The sequence below is a fragment of the Protobothrops mucrosquamatus genome, unplaced genomic scaffold, assembly GCF_001527695.2.
Source record: "Protobothrops mucrosquamatus isolate PMUCROS unplaced genomic scaffold, P.Mucros_1.0 scaffold1792, whole genome shotgun sequence".
NCBI classification, from domain to species: Eukaryota; Metazoa; Chordata; class Lepidosauria; order Squamata; family Viperidae; genus Protobothrops; species Protobothrops mucrosquamatus.
Genome location: NW_015387930.1, coordinates 86333 through 104165, shown reverse-complemented (window position 1 = coordinate 104165; position 17833 = coordinate 86333). Strand labels below are relative to the sequence as shown.

Genomic DNA, 17833 nt, shown 5'->3' with positions numbered 1-17833 from the left:
CAGGAAACCCTATACCATTTCAGACAAATGGCTGTCCAGTCTCTTCTTAAAAACTTCCAGTGTTGGAGCATTCACCGCTTCTGGAGGCAGGTTGTTCCACTGGTTAATTGTTCTAACTGTCAGGAAGTTTCTCCTTAGTTCTAGGTTGCTTCTCTCCTTGATTAGTTTCCATCTGTTGCTTCTTGTCCTGCCTTCAGGCACCTTGGAAAATAGCTGGACTCCCTCTTCTTTGGGGCAGCCCCTGAGATACTGGAAGACTGCTATCATGTCCCACCTCGTCCTTCTCTTCATTAAACTAGACATTCCCAATTCCAGCAGCCGTTCCTTATATGTTTTAGCCTCCAGTCCCCTGATCATCTTTGTTGCTCTTCTCTGTACTCTTTCCAGAGTCTCAGCATCTTTTTTAGGGTTAGGGTACTTTAATCTGCTTTCAGTTGTGGAAGCACAACTTTGGGCAAGTCAGTTTCTCTTGGCCAAGCCTACCTAACTTAGAGGTTGATAGAGAAAAACTGGGGGGGGACACATTACCTTGCTTGGATCTCTTTTAGAAAGCAGGGAGGTAGACATTTAATAAAAAACACTTTTTTAAAGAAGTGTTTTATGCTGTTAAGGTGGGGAGTACAACGGTATCCCAGGGTATTCCTCTAAAAGCCTTACGTGCTATATTTCTCAGGTGATTTGACTGAAGAATGAAAAAAAGCGATCATTGTTCAAAAAAAAAACCCTCCCATACAGGTAGTCCTCTGCTTACAGTCGCAACTGAGCTCAAAATTTCTCTTGCTTTTGCCCCATGTTAACGACCTTTCTCGCCACAATTATTAAGTGAATCTACTGCCCTTGCTAACAATTAAGTATAATTAAGTAAATAATTAACTAAATCCGGCTTCCCCAATGACTGCTTGCCAGAAGGTCGCAAAAGGGGATCACGTGACCCCGGGACCCTGCAACCGTCATAAATACGAGTCAATGGCCAAGCCTCTGAATTTCAGCCACCTGACCCTGGCGATGCTGCAACGGTCCCAAGTGTGAAAAAACAGTCATAAGTCACTTTTTTCAGCGCCGTTGTAACTGAATGGTCATTAAGCAAACTANTGACTGCTTGCCAGAAGGTCGCAAAAGGGGATCACGTGACCCCGGGACCCTGCAACCGTCATAAATACGAGTCAATGGCCAAGCCTCTGAATTTCAGCCACCTGACCCTGGCGATGCTGCAACGGTCCCAAGTGTGAAAAAACAGTCATAAGTCACTTTTTTCAGCGCCGTTGTAACTGAATGGTCATTAAGCAAACTATTGTAAGTCGAGGACTACCTGTGTTTTATTTAGGTAACGTTCTTGTTGTTAAATGCTTAGCATAAAACAGTCACCCTCCCTTTTTGGTGTATTTATTGCCCTGCCCTTTCTTTTTAGCAATAATGGAAATTGTGTGGTTTCAAGGTCCCTTAAAAAAGGGGCAAGGAAGCCCAGTTGCCAGTTAATGCCTCAGGTAGCAATTGCGCCAATATTGAAAAAGAATAAAAATGTAATATGGACTATTTGCAGTCGGTTTATAAACTGAAAAAGGCAAGGAAATTGGCCTTTTTCAGGAGCTTTTCGCCGTTCTAATGGACACGTTTTCCCCCCCCCCCCTTCTCTTCTTGCTTTGCAATCATGAGATCCAGGAGCTTTTCCAGAGTTTTATCTCTCTAACCTGCTGCTTATTGGATGACCACGGTTCACAAGTAATGCGTTATGGTTTCCCACTTTTATAGTGGCAATTCCAGGCAGATGGAAGATTTGATGGCTTTCTGCTCGTCCACAGCCGAGCCGTGCTCGGTTTTGGCATCATAAGTTGCAACATTACACCCCTGCCTTTGTCTTTACCAGTGTGTTGTAAAATCTCTGCATTGCCCTGCATAACTACAGTGGGGGGGGGGACTTAAAGATTCACCTCTGATTTTCTTTTTTGAGTGAGGCGTTCTGCCGCCAGCGTTCAGATAATTTGCCACAGCATGGAGAGAAAAAAAAAAAGAGGGAAGGGAGGCCTGCACCGAAAGAAGAACTGCAGCTTGTAAAAGATGAATGTGACTTTTTTTTCCCCTCCTCTCCCCGTAGCCCCCCACCGCCAAAATGCACGCCATCATCGAACGGACCGCCAATTTCGTCTGCAAGCAGGGCGCCCAATTTGAGATTATGCTGAAGGCAAAACAGGCTCGCAACTCCCAGTTTGATTTCCTGCGGTTTGATCACTACCTCAATCCTTACTACAAATTTATTCAGAAAGCCATGAAGGAAGGGCGCTATGCTACGGAGAAGAAAAAAGAAGAGGAAAAAGGTAAGTCATCAGAAGGGTTGGTTGGTTTTTTTTATTTTATTTTATTTTAAGAAACACGGTGTCAGGCAGCTTGTAAGCTCGTGCGTTCCTGTCTGAATCACTCCAGCGTCTTGACAGCTGAGAAAGCTGTTTCCTAATATCTGCTGCAGATGTTTTAAGTCGTTTTTCCAAAGGCTACAGAGAGAGGATTAGGAGTCTAAACGCTTCAAAATGACAGCCTCCCCAGGCGTAACCCAACTTTCGGCAGCGTTTACCCGTTCCTTTTTAAATCCATTTAAAAAAAAAACAAAACCCTGACGTTTTATGCTTGCATTTATACGGTTTTCCTCCTTCGGCAGGGCTCTTTTATAAAAGTAACAAGTAGCTTTGAGAAAACATTTCAGCTTAAACATTCCAGGCAGGAAATGTTGCTGTATACAGGTAGTCCTCGGCGTGGTGGAGCCTGCCCATCGTGGTTGTAACATGGGTTGATTTTCTCTGCAGTGGTTGAAAAGCGAACTCTTGACTTGTTGTGGGCGCACTTTTGCCCCAAAAACCTCCCAAATAACAAAGTGCCTGTTTTCTGCAAAACTATCTGCAAACAGCTGCAAATGCAGCTGTATTGCCCAGGGCCCAAAGTCTGATCATGGGACTGCAGAAGGAACCCAACCATCACAAGTCGCGAGCAGCCCTAAAATAGGTTTGTCGTAACTTCAAACAGTCCCTAAGGAACCGGTCATAAGTGGAGGACTAGCTCTATGCGCTTCGTGTTCCTAAAATAGCAGAGAGTCGGGAAGACAAACAGAATTCACAGCACAGGGAGTCCTCCACTCACCAATGAGCCCAAAATGTTGTTAAGTGAGTTTTGCCCCCATTTTACGACCTTTCTCGCCACAGTTGTTAATTGCTGTAATTGTTAGGTCAGCAATGCAGTTGTTAAATGAATCCATCTTCTTCACTGACTTTGCTGGTTAGAAGGCTGCAAAATGGGGAATCACGTGACACACACACACACACACCCTGGGACACTGCATGTGAAACAAATATGAATCGGTTGCCCGGTGTCTTGACTTTTGATCACTTGACCCCAGGGACGCTAGAACGTCGTCAGCCTGGAAAACTATCCCGAGTCGCTTTTTTTCAGTGCCCTTCTAACCTGGAACGGCCACTAAACAAAACTGTCCAGGACTACCTGTATTTGCAAAATGGATGCTGCTGTGCAGGGGTGAGCTTGCCCAAGAAGTGTAGATGCCTTCAAGGCAACATCATTTGAAGTGTCTCCCAAAAAATCACATTGTCAATAGCCGTGACAGCTTTTTAACCAAAGCCTGAGAACTTGGTGCCCTTAATGATATGGAGAAACTTCAGCCAGGCAGTTTGGCTTGCCTTGGGTGTCAACGCTGCAAATACTGTATATTCTTGCTTTGACAATATGCAGAACTGTCTGGTATTTATATAGTTAAATCAGGCAACAGTGAAAGCCGGGAAAAAGAAACCGGAAGTAAATCATGTGGTCCAAGTTGATTGGAAGATGTGAACCATGACCCTACAATAAGGGAGTGGGAAATGCTTGGAATGTATATGCGTAAGGGAAGAGAAGCAGACCTAAGCATTTCCACCATGCTGTACTGACGTCTCTGTAACCTTAATAAATGCTTTTAGGAGAAAATATGCCTGAAAGTCCTTTTAAGTGTTTCGTTAATCAGACACATGACATTGGGCTTTTGACTCCATTCCTTTCAGCATCCTCCTCCCGATGTGACTCTCTGTAATACTGCCATTAAATTAAAAAAAAAAGGTCTCGTCATTTATATTCTTCCCTCGGCAGATGACATGGAATCTGATGACGAAGACGACGATGACAACGAAGGCAACTATCTGCATCCCAGCCTTTTCGCTTCTAAGAAACGGAGCAGGCTAGAAGAGCTGATGAAGGTAAATGCAGCCGGCTCAAACTTTTTCTAAAGCAGTGTTTCTCAACCTTGACAGTTTTAAGGCATGTGGACTTCAACTCCCAGAATTCCACAGCCAGCATTGGTGGCTGTGGAATTCTGGGAGTTGAAGTCCACATGCCTTAAAATTGTCAAGGTTGAGAAACACTGTTCTAAAGCAATATCCATTTTCTCTGAGCAGAAAACGTTCAGTCTTAAACTGATGTTTTAAACTGCTGTTAAATTCCTGTACAAAAAATCCCTGCCCTTTTTTCCCCATTCTTCCAGGTTACTACCGTGTTTTCCCCAAAATAAGACCAAGTCTTATATTAATTTTTGCTCCCAAAGACCCATTAGGGCTTATTTTGTGGTTAGGTCTGACGTTCGGGGAAATATAGTACTATATGCGTCCATCTGGCTGACCATCTTAACTGGGGCTTATTTTGAGGGGTGAGGCTTATGTTATGAGTGTCCTGAAAAATCATGCTAGGGCAGTGGTGGCGAACCTATGGCACGCGTGCCAGAGGCAGCACTCAGAGCCCTGGGCACGCGCGCCATGCCCCAGAGATGGCAACCATCCCTCTTCAACCAGCCACCCGCTAACTCGCCGAGGTCCCACGTGGCTGGATGCATCCCAGCACCCATGCGCTCGCTGGCCTCTGTGTGCAGGGGCCAATGGTGTCAGGCAGCAGCCACCCCGGCCCCTGCCTCACCTTTTCCTGTGACAATGGCACCCCCACCCTGCCTCGCCTCTCCCCACAGGACGAGCCTCCTGCCCACCGCCCCACCTGCCAGAGGCCCCCTGGATCTCCCCAAACCCTGCCCCGGTCCCTCCCCACGAGCAACATTGAGGTGATCATGCCCACCTTGGCCACACCCACCCAATCTGCCATGACCACAGCCATGGCCATCCAGTGGGCCACGCCCACCTGGCACCCGGCGATAAATAAGTGGGTTTTGGGTTGCAGTTTGGGCGCTCGGTCTCTAAAAGGTTCGCCATCACTGTGCTAGGGCTTATTTTTCAGTTGGCTCTTATTTTCGGGGAAACACGCTAATGCTGGATAATGTCCTTCTAGTTTTGCACACTATATGGAGTGAGGTTTTTTTTTTTCCCCCCCTCTTGTCTCCTAGCAAAACCCTTTGTGATTTCCCTTCCTCCATCTCTCTCTTGGTGGTAGGGGTTTCTCTGCTGTCAACCCTGTTTCTTTCAGGGAGGAGAGACAATTCAACATTTTTTCCCACCTTTTTTCGATGAGCAAAAGCACAATCAAAGTTAACAATGACAAAGAAAGTTCTCTTCTATTGGTGAAAATTATAAAACGTTGTCCCTGCTAGTAATCCTAGCCAGCTTGGTATAGTAGTTAAGATCCTGGCCTAGAAACCAGGAGAGTGTGAGTTCTAGTCTCGCCTTAGGCAAGAAAACCAGCTAGACGACTTTGGGCCAATCTCCAGGAGATGGTGAGTTATAGTCCCATCTTAGGCAAGGAAGTCAGCTGGGTGACTCTGGGCCAGTCTCCAGGAGATGGTGAGTTATAGTCCCAATTTAGGCTTTGGGCCTAAATGACTCTGGGCCAGTCTCCAGGAGATGGTGAGTTATAGTCCCATCTTAGGCAAGGAAGTCAGCTGGGTGACTCTGGGCCAATCTCCAGGAGATGGTGAGTTATAGTCCCAATTTAGGCTTTGGGCCTAAATGACTTTTGGGCCAATCTCCAGGAGATGGTGAGTTATAGTCCCAATTTAGGCATGAAAGTCAGCTGGGTGACACTGAATCAGTCTCACCCTCTCAGCCTAACCCACCTCACAGGGTCGTTGTTGCAGGGAAAATAGAAGGAGGGAGGAGTATTAGATGTGATCACTACCTTGAGTTATTTACAAAACATAATGAAGGCGGGATATAAATCGGATAAATAAATCCTATCTCCAGCGAGCAGTTTGAATCATCCTGGCCAATGTGGTTGAAGAACTTGTGGTGTTTTTCTCAACCAGAGGGACGATGATTTGATGTTGGGCAGTCAATGTGAGGGGGTCCAGCCCCACTGACGTTCCTTGTGTTTGCCTCTTGTAGCCTCTGAAGGTGGTGGATCCCGATCACCCGTTGGCCGCCCTTGTCCGCAAAGCTCAAGCCGACAACCTCGCCATTTCTCAGGCGAGCGAAGGATCAACCGCTCCGTCGTCCCAAGTCGAATATTCTTCTGATCGTAAGTACACGTTTGACATAAGAGAATTCACGCTGGGAGGAAGTTGCCATTTATAATGGGCTCAAAGAGACAATAGTGATGGGTTATTGGGTAGCCTTTAGCAGATGGGCTTCATGCCAACTTGGGTTGCATGCTTGTGCCATTAACCATCTTTTCCATCACACATTTAGACACTGAACACAACCTATCCATTTCAGGAAAGGAAGTATGATTCTGTCGTTTCTTCTCTGCAGCTCAGAGTTATCTAATTAGAAAGAACAATGGCGTCTAGGCTAATAAGGTCCAGTCTTAGTACCAATACAAAACAATCTCATTATTTTGGAGATACCAATAAGTAATTTGAGATGATGATGATGATGATGATGATGATGATGATGATGATGATGATGATGATGATGATGATGATGATGATAATAATAATAATAATAATAATAATAATAATAATAATAAAAAGTTGGAAGGGACCTTGGAGGTCATCTAGTCCAATCCCCGGCTCAGGCAGGAAACCCTACACCATTCCAGACAAATGGCTGTCCAGCCTCTTCTTAAAAACTTCCCGTGTTGGAGCATTCACCGCTTCTGGAGGCAGGTTGTTCCACTGGCTAATTGTTCCTGACTGTCAGGAAGTTTCTCCTTAGTTCCAGGTTGCTTCTCTCCTTGATTAGTTTCCACCCGTTGCTTCTTGTCCTGCCTTCAGGGGCTTTGGAGAATAGCTTGACTCCCTCTTCTTTGGGGCAGCCCCTGAGATATTGGAAGAGTGCTATCATGTCCCCCCTCGTCCTTCTCTTCATTAAACTAGACATACCCAATTCCAGCAGCCTTTCCTTATATGTTTTAGCCTCCAGTCCCCTGATCGTCTTTGCTGCTCTTCTCTGTACTCTTTCCAGAGTCTCAGCATCTTTTTTACATCGTGGTGACCAAAACTGGATGCAGTATTCCAAGTGTGGCCTTACCAAGGCATTATAAAGTGGTATTAACCCTTGACGTGATCTTGATTCTATCCTTACATGGGTATAAAATGAATTGCATATTTGGAGCTTCAATTAAATTAGTGGTATCCTGGAGCAAGTTAGGGTTAAGGAGGTGACAGGAGATCTTATTTAATAGATGAATTAATGCATTTTTTGTAGTGGAATGTTGTCTGGGGTTGCAGGAGGGAAGGGCTTCTTTCCGGAGGGACCCTCCCTAGCAGTTCCCAGAGCAGCTCTTTAGTTATGCTGATAATTGCTTTAATCTGGCAAGAATCTGTCGGTAGGTAAATGACACAAAGGCAGCCCTTGAGAAGCAACTCCACCGGTCGTCCTTAGTTCTTCGGGCCTGCGTGTGTAAAAGATCCTTGCAAACTCGTGAAATTTTCCAAATACAGATGGTCCTCAACTTACAACAGTCTGTTTAGCGGCCGTTCGAAGTTGCAACGGCACCGGAAAAAGTGACTTAGGACCGTTTTTCACACTTTTTCAACTGTTGTGGCGTCCCCTAGGGTCACGTGATCCAAATTCAGATGCTTGGCGGACTGACTCCTATTTGTGACGGCTGCAAGGTCCCGGGGTCAATGCCATCCCCTTTTGTGACCGTCTGACAAGCAACGTCAAGGGGGAAGCCGCTTAACAACTGTGTTACTAATTTCACAACTGCAGTGATTCAGAAAGTGGCCAGAAAAGTCGTAAAATGGGGCCCAGGTTTACACGTGTCTCGCTTAGCAACAGAAATGTTGGGCTCAATTGATGTCGTAAGTCGAGGACTACCTGTACTTTCCCCTGAATTCAGATTTTGGGTCAAGTGGGGGGGGGTTATCATTGGAACAACGGCATGTTGGGGTGCATGGCCTCAGACCTCTGGGTTAAATTAGTATGCTCTAAAACGGCAGTCCCCAACCTTTCCGGCTCTGCAGACTAGTTGGGGGGGGCAGACAGCAGCGGGGTGGGGGGGTTGAGAGCGGATGGTTCCACTTAAGCAGCGGGTGCACTTGCCCAAAGGGAGCTTCGCGGGCGAGCGCACACTCACTGCTTGCACAAACGCAGTTTTGTGCGCTCGCCCGATGCTTGCGCAGCCCAATTCCCAAGAGACCACAGCCTGGTACCGGATCACGGCCTGGGGATTGGAGACCCCTGCCCTAAACGGTGATATTTTCTGGATTGGAGTTGTCTCTTCTTCTCTCCCCCCCCCCCCCAAAAAAAGTCAAAGAACATATCTTTGTGGCTTGGAGAATATGCTGTTTAATACACCCTGTCCCATCTTTTTCCAGGCAGGTTGGGCTGAACAGTGAAGCTGTGGCTTCAGAGTTGATAGTCCCATTGCAGGAAAAAAATGACCTGTCTTTTCTCGCCTAGCAACAGTTGCCCCCGATGATGTATTTTTATTCTTTTCCCATCATCGGGCTGCCTGTTTCATTAGACTAGGGAAGATGGATTGTGCAATATTGATAATCCTAAACTCCAAAGAGCAGAGTGGAAGGGAATCAAATTAATGAAGACGGTTTCATTTTGGAAGGCGCATGCCATGCATCAGTTTACACAAATTGAGCATCAGAGGGTATAGTTAGTAATATTTTTCATACTTCTGCTCTCTGTATGCGAGATCCGACAGCTTCCTATTAGTCTGTGTTAGCATCAGAGAAACGAGACCTCGAGGTTTCGATTCTTGCTTTCTCAACGTAGTATCCACGGAACCGCAATCATTCGGATTTAAAAAAACAGAAATCATCCTGGCTGCATCTAAACTGGAGCCAGCTCATTCTTGGTGTGGAACATAGTAGCATTTAACCTTTCATTTGAGTAAAACTTCTTTATTTTTTCCTGGCTTCGCTTCCTTGTTACAATGCCTCAAAGAGATTGAACGGAAGACAGAACCTACAGACACCCATCATCAAAACATACGTGTCTGGGAAAATGTTAATTTAGCTATATTTCTCCACCGTAGGGGAAAAGGAAGGGGAAAAAAATCAAAGCTGCTTCATTCATTTCAGAAATACAGCACTGTTCTTTAAAAAGGAGGTCCTAATCTGTAATTAGAAGACCAAAGATAGGATGGTGCAGAGAGTCAGACTCTTAACAGCATGCCATGAATAGTTTTTTAAAAAAATGACTGGTTTCAGTGAGAAATAAAATCAGCGTTCTTCATTGCTGTCACAAAGAACCCCGTAGAATATTACATACCTGCCCAGTGATGGCCAAGTTTTTTTAAAAAAGTGACTAGGTATTATGAGCACAGTGCTTTCTATGGTTCAGTTTCAGATTCCTGTTTGTTTCACATAGGGGTTTTTATTTTATTTTATTGGGTTGTTTTTATCATTGATCTCTGATCATAAAGAAATTGATTTATACATGTGAGGCAAACCAACTCAACAGGAGCGTGTAGTTGGATGGCAATTTCTCTTACCTTGGTTCTCACTTTTCAAACTGACAAAGCTCATGAATGTGATTTTCAAAACAATAGTTCAAAGTACAGTTGGTATCTCGGTCCTCATTGCTAATTGGTTCTGGGAGGCGCAATGAGTACCAAAACCTATCAGTATCAAACAAATTTTTCACACATGAAATAATGTGGTGAGTCACAAATCAGCAGACACAGACAAGTTCTAGCTTGTGCATTGAGTACCAAACAAACAATGATTATCGGGACCAAATTTTCGTGTCAAAGTGCATTGAGTACCAATTTTGATGAGTTTCAAAGCAGTTGAGCACCAAGGTAGCACTGTACAACGCGAAGCAAAAAATCAGTCTTGGCTAAATGCAGATGAGGGGAGAACCAATTTGTTCTTTTCCTTGTATTGGCTTCCATTGCATCCATCCTTTAATTTGTTCTTGTGCTTCTAGCGGCGAAAGTTTTTCTTAATTAACTTATTGTAAATATTGTCTCATCCTGGATAAATAGTTTGTTTGAAGGAGTGCCTTAATTTTCATGCTTTTCCTAGCCCAATCGTTCATTTTTCTGCATGAAATTAGCTGCATTGGAGATGCTCCCTCACTCAGAAAGAAAAGGGTGGCAAATTAAACTCCCGGTGAATATCCAGAAGATAGTTGATCTGTTTAAATTATCTGCATAAGTATACTCATTGTATACTGAGCTAATTGGATTTCTAGCATCTAGATTTTTATCTTTTAAAAGCTCAGAAAGAGTTTTAAATATAATCAGTTTATAACGATTCATGTTTTGAGAGTAAAGCATCGATTGATGATTTCCTGGAGGCTTATCCTTTTGAAAACATTTTTGTTTTGTTTTGTTTATTACTACTTCATATTTCTTACTGCAAATAAGTAATACTGTTGTAAAAGGGAGGGGAGTTGCATAACTTTATTCTCAAAAGGACATTTGTCACGGTGGTCATTGTTAGTTTTATCTGTTCTGCAACACCAGATGAATTCATCAAGTGAGTCATTTATTGCACATTAAATATTAAAATGAGTTAAAGGCCAGCTGAGCAAAAGGCGTGATGCTAATCACCAAATAGTCATCTTAATAAGAAAACGAGGTCTTGCAAAATGAGACAGAATTACTTAAGAGTGCTGTAGAAAATTACCCAGAACTTAAAACCCCATCATAACATAGAAGTGGCATTTACAATCTTTACATTCTCTTATCACAATCTTGGGATTGAAAGGAGACCGAGAGGTCATTTTGGTCTGGGTGATTATTTTCAAACGTTCTGAATTTTGTTTAGTGGCAGAACATGCCAGCAGGGATATCTGGAGCGGCCATATAATTCTTTTCTACGGGAAGCTGCCTTACGTTATTCCAACTGCTTGTTCCTCAAGAGTCACCTTGTCGGTGAGAGGGGCGGCACATACATTTAATAAATGAAATAATCCCAAAGGTGGTTTTTTTTTTAAGAAAGTCCATTTGCCCTTTGAAAAAAGCACTTTTGGGACAACCCATGACCTGGATGACTGAGAATCTCCATAGACCAATGAAAAAAAAAAGTTTGGTATTGTCTACCGTAGAAAGGCAGCGATCCCTTCTCTAGAAACTGAATTTGAAGGCAGAGATTCTCCGCCTCTGACTTGGAGTCCCTCTGGAAGAAGATTTTGTCAAGAGCTATGGAAACTTGATCCACTGAGCATTGCACACTTTGGTCATTCTCCATTTCTTAGGCACTTTTATAGTCCTTTCAACATACTTTAAGGGACTTTAAGAAGAAATTGGAATCATAGAGTTGGAAGGGGCCTTGGAAGTCTTGTGGTCCAATCCCTCGCCCTTGCAAGGGATTGTCCTCATACCATCCCAAACGAATGGTTTGATTCGTATGATTGTCCTCATACCATCCCAATGGTTTGATTCGTATGATTGTCCTCATACCATCCCAAACGAGTGGTTGCCCAATCTTTTTGTTGACTCTAGTTTCTTATTTTGTCTCTGTCAAGAGTTTGGCTGAAAAGTGTGACTGATCCAGACTCACTCAGTCAGCTTGTGTGGCTGAGAGTAAATTTCAGACTAGATGTTCCTACTCTTGTTGTCCATCACTTTGCTCACTTGGCCACACTAGAACGTAGGTGAAGAGAATAGAATCGGGTCCAAGTCTACAAGAGAGGTTCCACAGCTGAAGATGGACTTCAGCCACAATCCACCCAGTTGTCAGTCTAACACTATGGTTATAATATTCAGCTTTCAAAGTGCCTATAAAGATCATAGGCTTGTAGGAGTCCTTCTATGTCTGGCTTCACTATTAGAAATTCAAAAGTTCTTGCTATTCCCCAGAACATCCAAATTCTCCTTCCTCCCCCCTTTTTTTGCTCTTTGCCTTTTCTGCTGGTCTGGATCAGAACTGCTCTCCCTGTCAATCAGATGCCCGTAGAGAACCTGACACTTGTGGAATGTTGATGAACTGTATGGGTATATTTTATTTCATTGTGTCCACAGCTCTAGTGTTAAGGCATCCAGACTTGTCAAATGCTATTGTAGACCCCAGTTGACACTGAGACCACCCTGAACAGATTTCAAGATGCATTATTTTTCAGCAGCAGGTCTGTTTTTTAGACAGCCAGGTTGTGTCATTCTCTTGCCCAGGTGCACACATCTTTTTTTAAAAAAAACAGACCTTGGAGCCTTGAAAAAAAGTAGGTTGTGTCGGATTTGTGATTCTGCTTGCAAGTTAGAACCCAAGCATGATGTTGCTGTGTAAAAAGCTATCAGCCAAATTGTGTTTTGCACCGTATTTGTCCTACCCTTAAAAAAAAAAATCTGTACTGCCTACACAACATTTTTTTGGTGTTGTTTTAAAATTGTTTTCGGAAATGTGTCAGGGCTCTACAGATGTAGGCTTGTCTGTATGGAATTGACTTGTACACCTAAACTCTGAACAATCCGTAGTATTTGGGGACTGGAATTGTTTGAGCAAGGACAGCTTTACCAATCCTCTGTTTTGTTTCTTTATTAATGTGCGCGTTTCTGTTTGACATTTTAAAGAAAATGTCTAAACGGGTAAAGAAATGGACCAAAAGGGAAGGATAAAGGAGTATGATTCTGACGAATAAGAAATATATACTGATCTATTTACAAATATCATAGAGGTTATCAACTTTCCAGTATATAATGAATTGACTGTGAAAATATAGCATTTTAAAGCCTGAGCGTGACTATTAAGACCATCAACCAAGAACTACGAACAGCATAGTATAAATCAGTCTTGTTTCGGCCTTCGAAGCTTTTGCCTTCCATTTTCTTTAGTTCTTAAATTTTAAATTCTGTTCTTCAACCACCCAGAGAGCCAATTTGGTGTTGGGCTGCCTTGAAAGAAATTAAAGGAATTGAAGAAAACCTTTCACTTGGACGCTGCTCTTTTTACCAATTGCTTTTCTCCTGCCTTGCTGTTAATAGTGGATAATGAATAATGCACTGGGGCACAACTTCCTTAGAGTTGAACCAGTAACTCTGCAGAGATTCTCAAGGGCTGAAGCTTGTCAGAGTGGAAATTCTGAATTGGGTGACTCATTTGGCCACATAGTAAGACCCTTTGCGTAGCCCTCCGCTTAAAACCCACAGTTGAGCCCAAAGTTTCTGTTGCAAAGCGAGACACTTGTTAAGTGAATTTTGCCCCCCTTTTGTTAGCTTTCTCACCACAGTTGTTTGTTCTGTCCCCGTCGGACACACACACCCAAACAGGCAGCCGAGGGTTAAAGAACTTCTCCACACTTCAATTCACAGATAAGAAAACTTGGCAGCAGCTCTGTAGCTGCCTGCCAAGACCTTTTACTCAAAGAACAAAAACAATACACACCGTTAGAAAAGTAAGTCCACAGCAAACTACTTCGCCAGAGATTCAGCTTTTGTCCGTCACAGAGTCCAAATGGCCACCACCTCCCTTTTATAGCCTGTGGGGTGTGGTCCAGTGACTCAGCTTAATCTCTGGCACGTCTCCTTTTCTGCTGCGCACGCTTGTCGCTCCTACGCTGGCGTGGATCCAGCCACAACTTCTCTTCCTCACTATCCGAAACACCTGGCTCCTGGCCAATCTCTGAACCACCTGGCTCCTGGCCAATCTCAGAACCACCTGGCTCCTGGCCAATCTCAGAACCACCTGGCTCCTGGCCAATCTCTTCGTCGGGAGACACCTGAGGCATTGCCAAAGAGGAGGGTCCTGGAGAGGGAGGCCTGGCCATCTCCTCTCCTTCATGTTCGGAGCCTTCTTCCTCCGATAAGAGGGGCTCACAAGACAGAGCCACAACACTGTTAAGGGAATCCCTGCAGTTGTTCAGTTAATAACACGGTTGTTAAACAGATCTGACTTCCCCGTTGACTTTGCTTGTCAGAAGGTCACATGACCCCGGGACACTGCAACCGTCATAAATGTGAGTCAGTTGCCAAGTGTCTACATTTTGATCCCATGAGCGTGAGAATGAATGCTGCTACGGTCCTAAGTGTGAAAAACAAGTCGTAAGTCCCTTTTTTTCCCCAGTGCTGTTGTAATTCTGGATGGTCACTAAATGAACTGTTGTAACTCAAGGACTACCTGTATATACCTGGAAACTCAAGGTTGATGGCCACCTCTCAGCTAGATTAAAGCATGTGTTTTTTTTTCTTATCCAGCCAGAGGGAGTGAGTCCCAGTTTCAAACAGTCATTAAATGAACTGTTGTAAGTCGAGGAAAACGCGGCTCTTCTCAAAAGAAGCTCAAACCAGATCTCTGTAATTGGTTGATTCCCTCCTAGGTTTGAAATTCTTAGGAACATTTAAGGGAACGGAAAGTGAGAGGATTAGCAGTGCATCTTTGAAGAGCTCAGGGGAATGCAGTTTAAAATCTGCCCCCCCCCTTTCCACCACCACCAAAAAAAGCATTTAAAAAATCTGCATTATCTTGACAACAGCGTGATGGCAGTTTATCCAGATCACTTTATATACAAGCTTTTTATTTTATTTTTGTAACTACTGCGCTGTTCTTTTTTCTTCTTCTTCTTCTTCCTTTTAAGTTTCAGCTTCAGCAGTTTTGAATGCAGAGTACATTAGCTGCTAGAATTGTTCTCGTAGGTGTCAAAGTAAATATTGTTAGTTGTGGAGAATAAAATTATAAAGGCACATTTTGAGCCAAAGGAGAATTGCCAAGTAGTTTCGTGCACCCACCCACCCACCCACCGCAGTGCATAGCGTTAATCATTTGGAATTTAGGCAACCACAGCATACAGCATACAAAAAGGCACAATTCGGGATTGTTGTTAGGGGAAAGAAAGAAAGAAAGAAATGTTCATTATTGCCGCAAAGATACGCGGATCGTGTGAGCTGAATCGTAAGACGTCAAAGAGAAAGAACCTCAAAACAGGTTGTTCTGTCTTAAATGTTCTGTCTTTCTGCACATTTGGTCACAAAATAAGGCCATCCTTTGTTTGGACCATGCTCTGACATTCCTAGAACATCCAGTTTGGGGGTTGGAATGTAAATTTATCCCCCTCAAAAAAGACATAACACCACCACCCCAGTCCTTGGCTTACAATCTTAATGCCTAATTCGAAGTTACAACAGCACTGGAAAAAGTGACTTAACACCGGTCCTCACATTTACGACCGTTGTACCATTCCCCAACAAAATTCCACCACTTGTCGATCACCATGTATGTACGACGGTTGCAGCCTCTGGGGGGGGGACAGTCACGTGATCACCATTTGTGACCTTCCCAGCTGGTACTTCCCACAGGCAAAATCAATGGGGGAAGCCAGATTCGCTTAATAGCCACCTGATTCATTTAACGCAGTGGTTCTCAACCTTTTTAATGCCGTGACCCCAACCGGTCGTAGGTCGAGGACTAAACTGGTCATAAGTCGAGGACTAAACCGGTCGTAAGTCGAGGACTAAACCGGTCGTAAGTCGAGGACTACCCAACCGGTCGTAAGTCGAGGACTTTCCCTGCCCGGGAGCGCCGCGCATGCGTGGTTCTGCGCCGGCCGAGGCGTAGCTGGCAAGCGGCAGAGACGGAGCAGGCCGACCACCAGCTGGCCCAGCCCAAGGGAGGTAAGGCACCCGCCGGAAAAGGGAAAAAAATGGACAAAAAAATGGCGGACAAAAAAAATGGCGGACAGCCTTGCTTGGCGACCCCCATGAAATGGTTGATCGGCCCCAAATGGGGTCCCGACCCACAGGTTGAGAACCACTGATTTAACGGCTGCCGCGATTTGCTTAATAAAACCGCGGCACAAAAAGTCGTGAAATTGGCCGTGAGTCGTGTAACGACTGGCTTGCTTAAGCCATGGAAATTCTGGTCTCAGTTATGATTGTAGGTCTAGGACGGGCGGACCGTACATTTTGATTTGGGGGTGTTGTTTTTTTTTAAACAAACAGCCCATCTCCTCCCCAAACCTAGTAATTCTAGGTTTGCAAGTTGCAATTTTTTCCCAGCACTTTGTTTCAAGATTCAGGAAACTTTTCTCGTAATTGCAGGGTTTCTATCTTTTATTTCAGTCCAGCTGCTGTAAGATAACTGGTTTTTTAACCACTGCCACAGCAGAACAGGGGTACTGTAATATTCTGTTGCAGAAAAGCATTACCACAATTCTATGAAATGCCTTGTTTTTTAGAGACTTGTGAAGCTCATTTAGGTCGAAGCTGGGCTTGTAAATGGCTTTACCTTGTTGTTTTTAATAGGTACAGACTTATTATCATTCCAAGCTTTGTTTTTATGATGCTCTTCTCCCAACCCACCACCCACCCACCTTTAGATGCCAGGTCTATTTTTACTTAGAGGTGTGTTGTGCATCTTAAGAGATGCATCTTATCACAGAATTTCTCCCTTTAAGCTTAAAACCCTGGGCTAGGATTATTTTGTTGTTAAGCCACTGCAGGAAGCACCCGGTCTGTTTTATTAATGACATATTATAATTAATTACAGTCCTGGGTCTTGTTGTCTGTCATTTTCAGACACGTCTCCATCCTGTTTTTTTCTAAATAATTCAGGAAGGCTGTCAGAGAACTCTAAAATTAAGAATTAAAGCAGCTGTCTCTCGGGATACATTTTGATTTGGAGTCTTGCAACCGAGCAGATGGCTTCAATAACTCCTAGGATTCTGTCTGCAAAATTAAAGCAGCTCCGTTATTAGTGGCTGGGTCAGCTGGTATTTCGCAAGTGAAGGATTCATACCTGTGCATTTCATAAAATAACTGCCTTAAAAAGCTCTCTCCGCCCAAACGGGCCGATGATTTATCGCAGGGCCTTCGAAACGCATGAATTATGCAGACTCCCCACCACACACAACGAACGCAAGGTGATTATTCCGTAAACTGCTGAGCTGTTTTAAATCGGGATTCCTGCAACGCGTGTTCTGGTATTGATCCAATAACGAAATGCTTGCAAAATCGTAGAGATTTTATTCACCCCAGCCTTCGACAGCAATCGGGAGGTTTCCATTTGCACGACTTTCTGAAACGTCCTTTGGGGGGTGGGTGCACTTTTTTTGAGGGGGGGGGAGTTGGTTTGGGCAGCCTTTTTAACATTTAAAAATGCCGTTTAAGTTAGTTTTTGGAATACGCAAGGAGCGTTTCCCGTTTTGTGTCCATTTCCCATTCATAAGTATGAACCAGTTGCCAAGCAGCTGAATTTTGATCGCAGGACCATGGGGATGCTACGAAGGCCGCAACTCTGAAAAACGGCCCTAAGTCGCTTTTTTAAGTGCCTTTGTAACTTTGAGTGGCCACTAAATGAACTGTTGTAAGGACTACCTGTATCAAGAAATAATGTCTAAATGCTCCGTCAATGAGATGTCTGTGGTGCACTCTTGGTTGTTGTTTTCTGCAGCCATTTCATGACCCAAATTAGGCAACATCAGAGCTGGATAGCAAACTAGGTAACATCGCTAGCACTGATGATGTTACCTAGTTAGGATGATGAAATGTCTGCAAGAAAACCACCAAGCTCAGAGAGAACCAAGGACCCCATAGTCTTTCCTTTCCTTTCCTTTCCTTTCCTTTCCTTTCCTTTCCTTTCCTTTCCTTTCCT

General features: G+C 44.0%; 1 protein-coding gene across 1 annotated transcript in view; it reads left to right on the top strand.

The window, feature by feature from the left end:
* The window catches only part of SFSWAP (splicing factor SWAP), a 53733-nt gene that overhangs the window by 12180 nt on the left and 23720 nt on the right, over positions 1–17833 (top strand). Inside the window, exons 5-7 of the mRNA XM_015823181.1 lie at positions 2093–2312; positions 4120–4226; positions 6288–6420. Coding sequence (XP_015678667.1) covers positions 2093–2312; positions 4120–4226; positions 6288–6420 — 460 coding nt within the window. The remainder of the gene's footprint in view (positions 1–2092; positions 2313–4119; positions 4227–6287; positions 6421–17833) is intronic.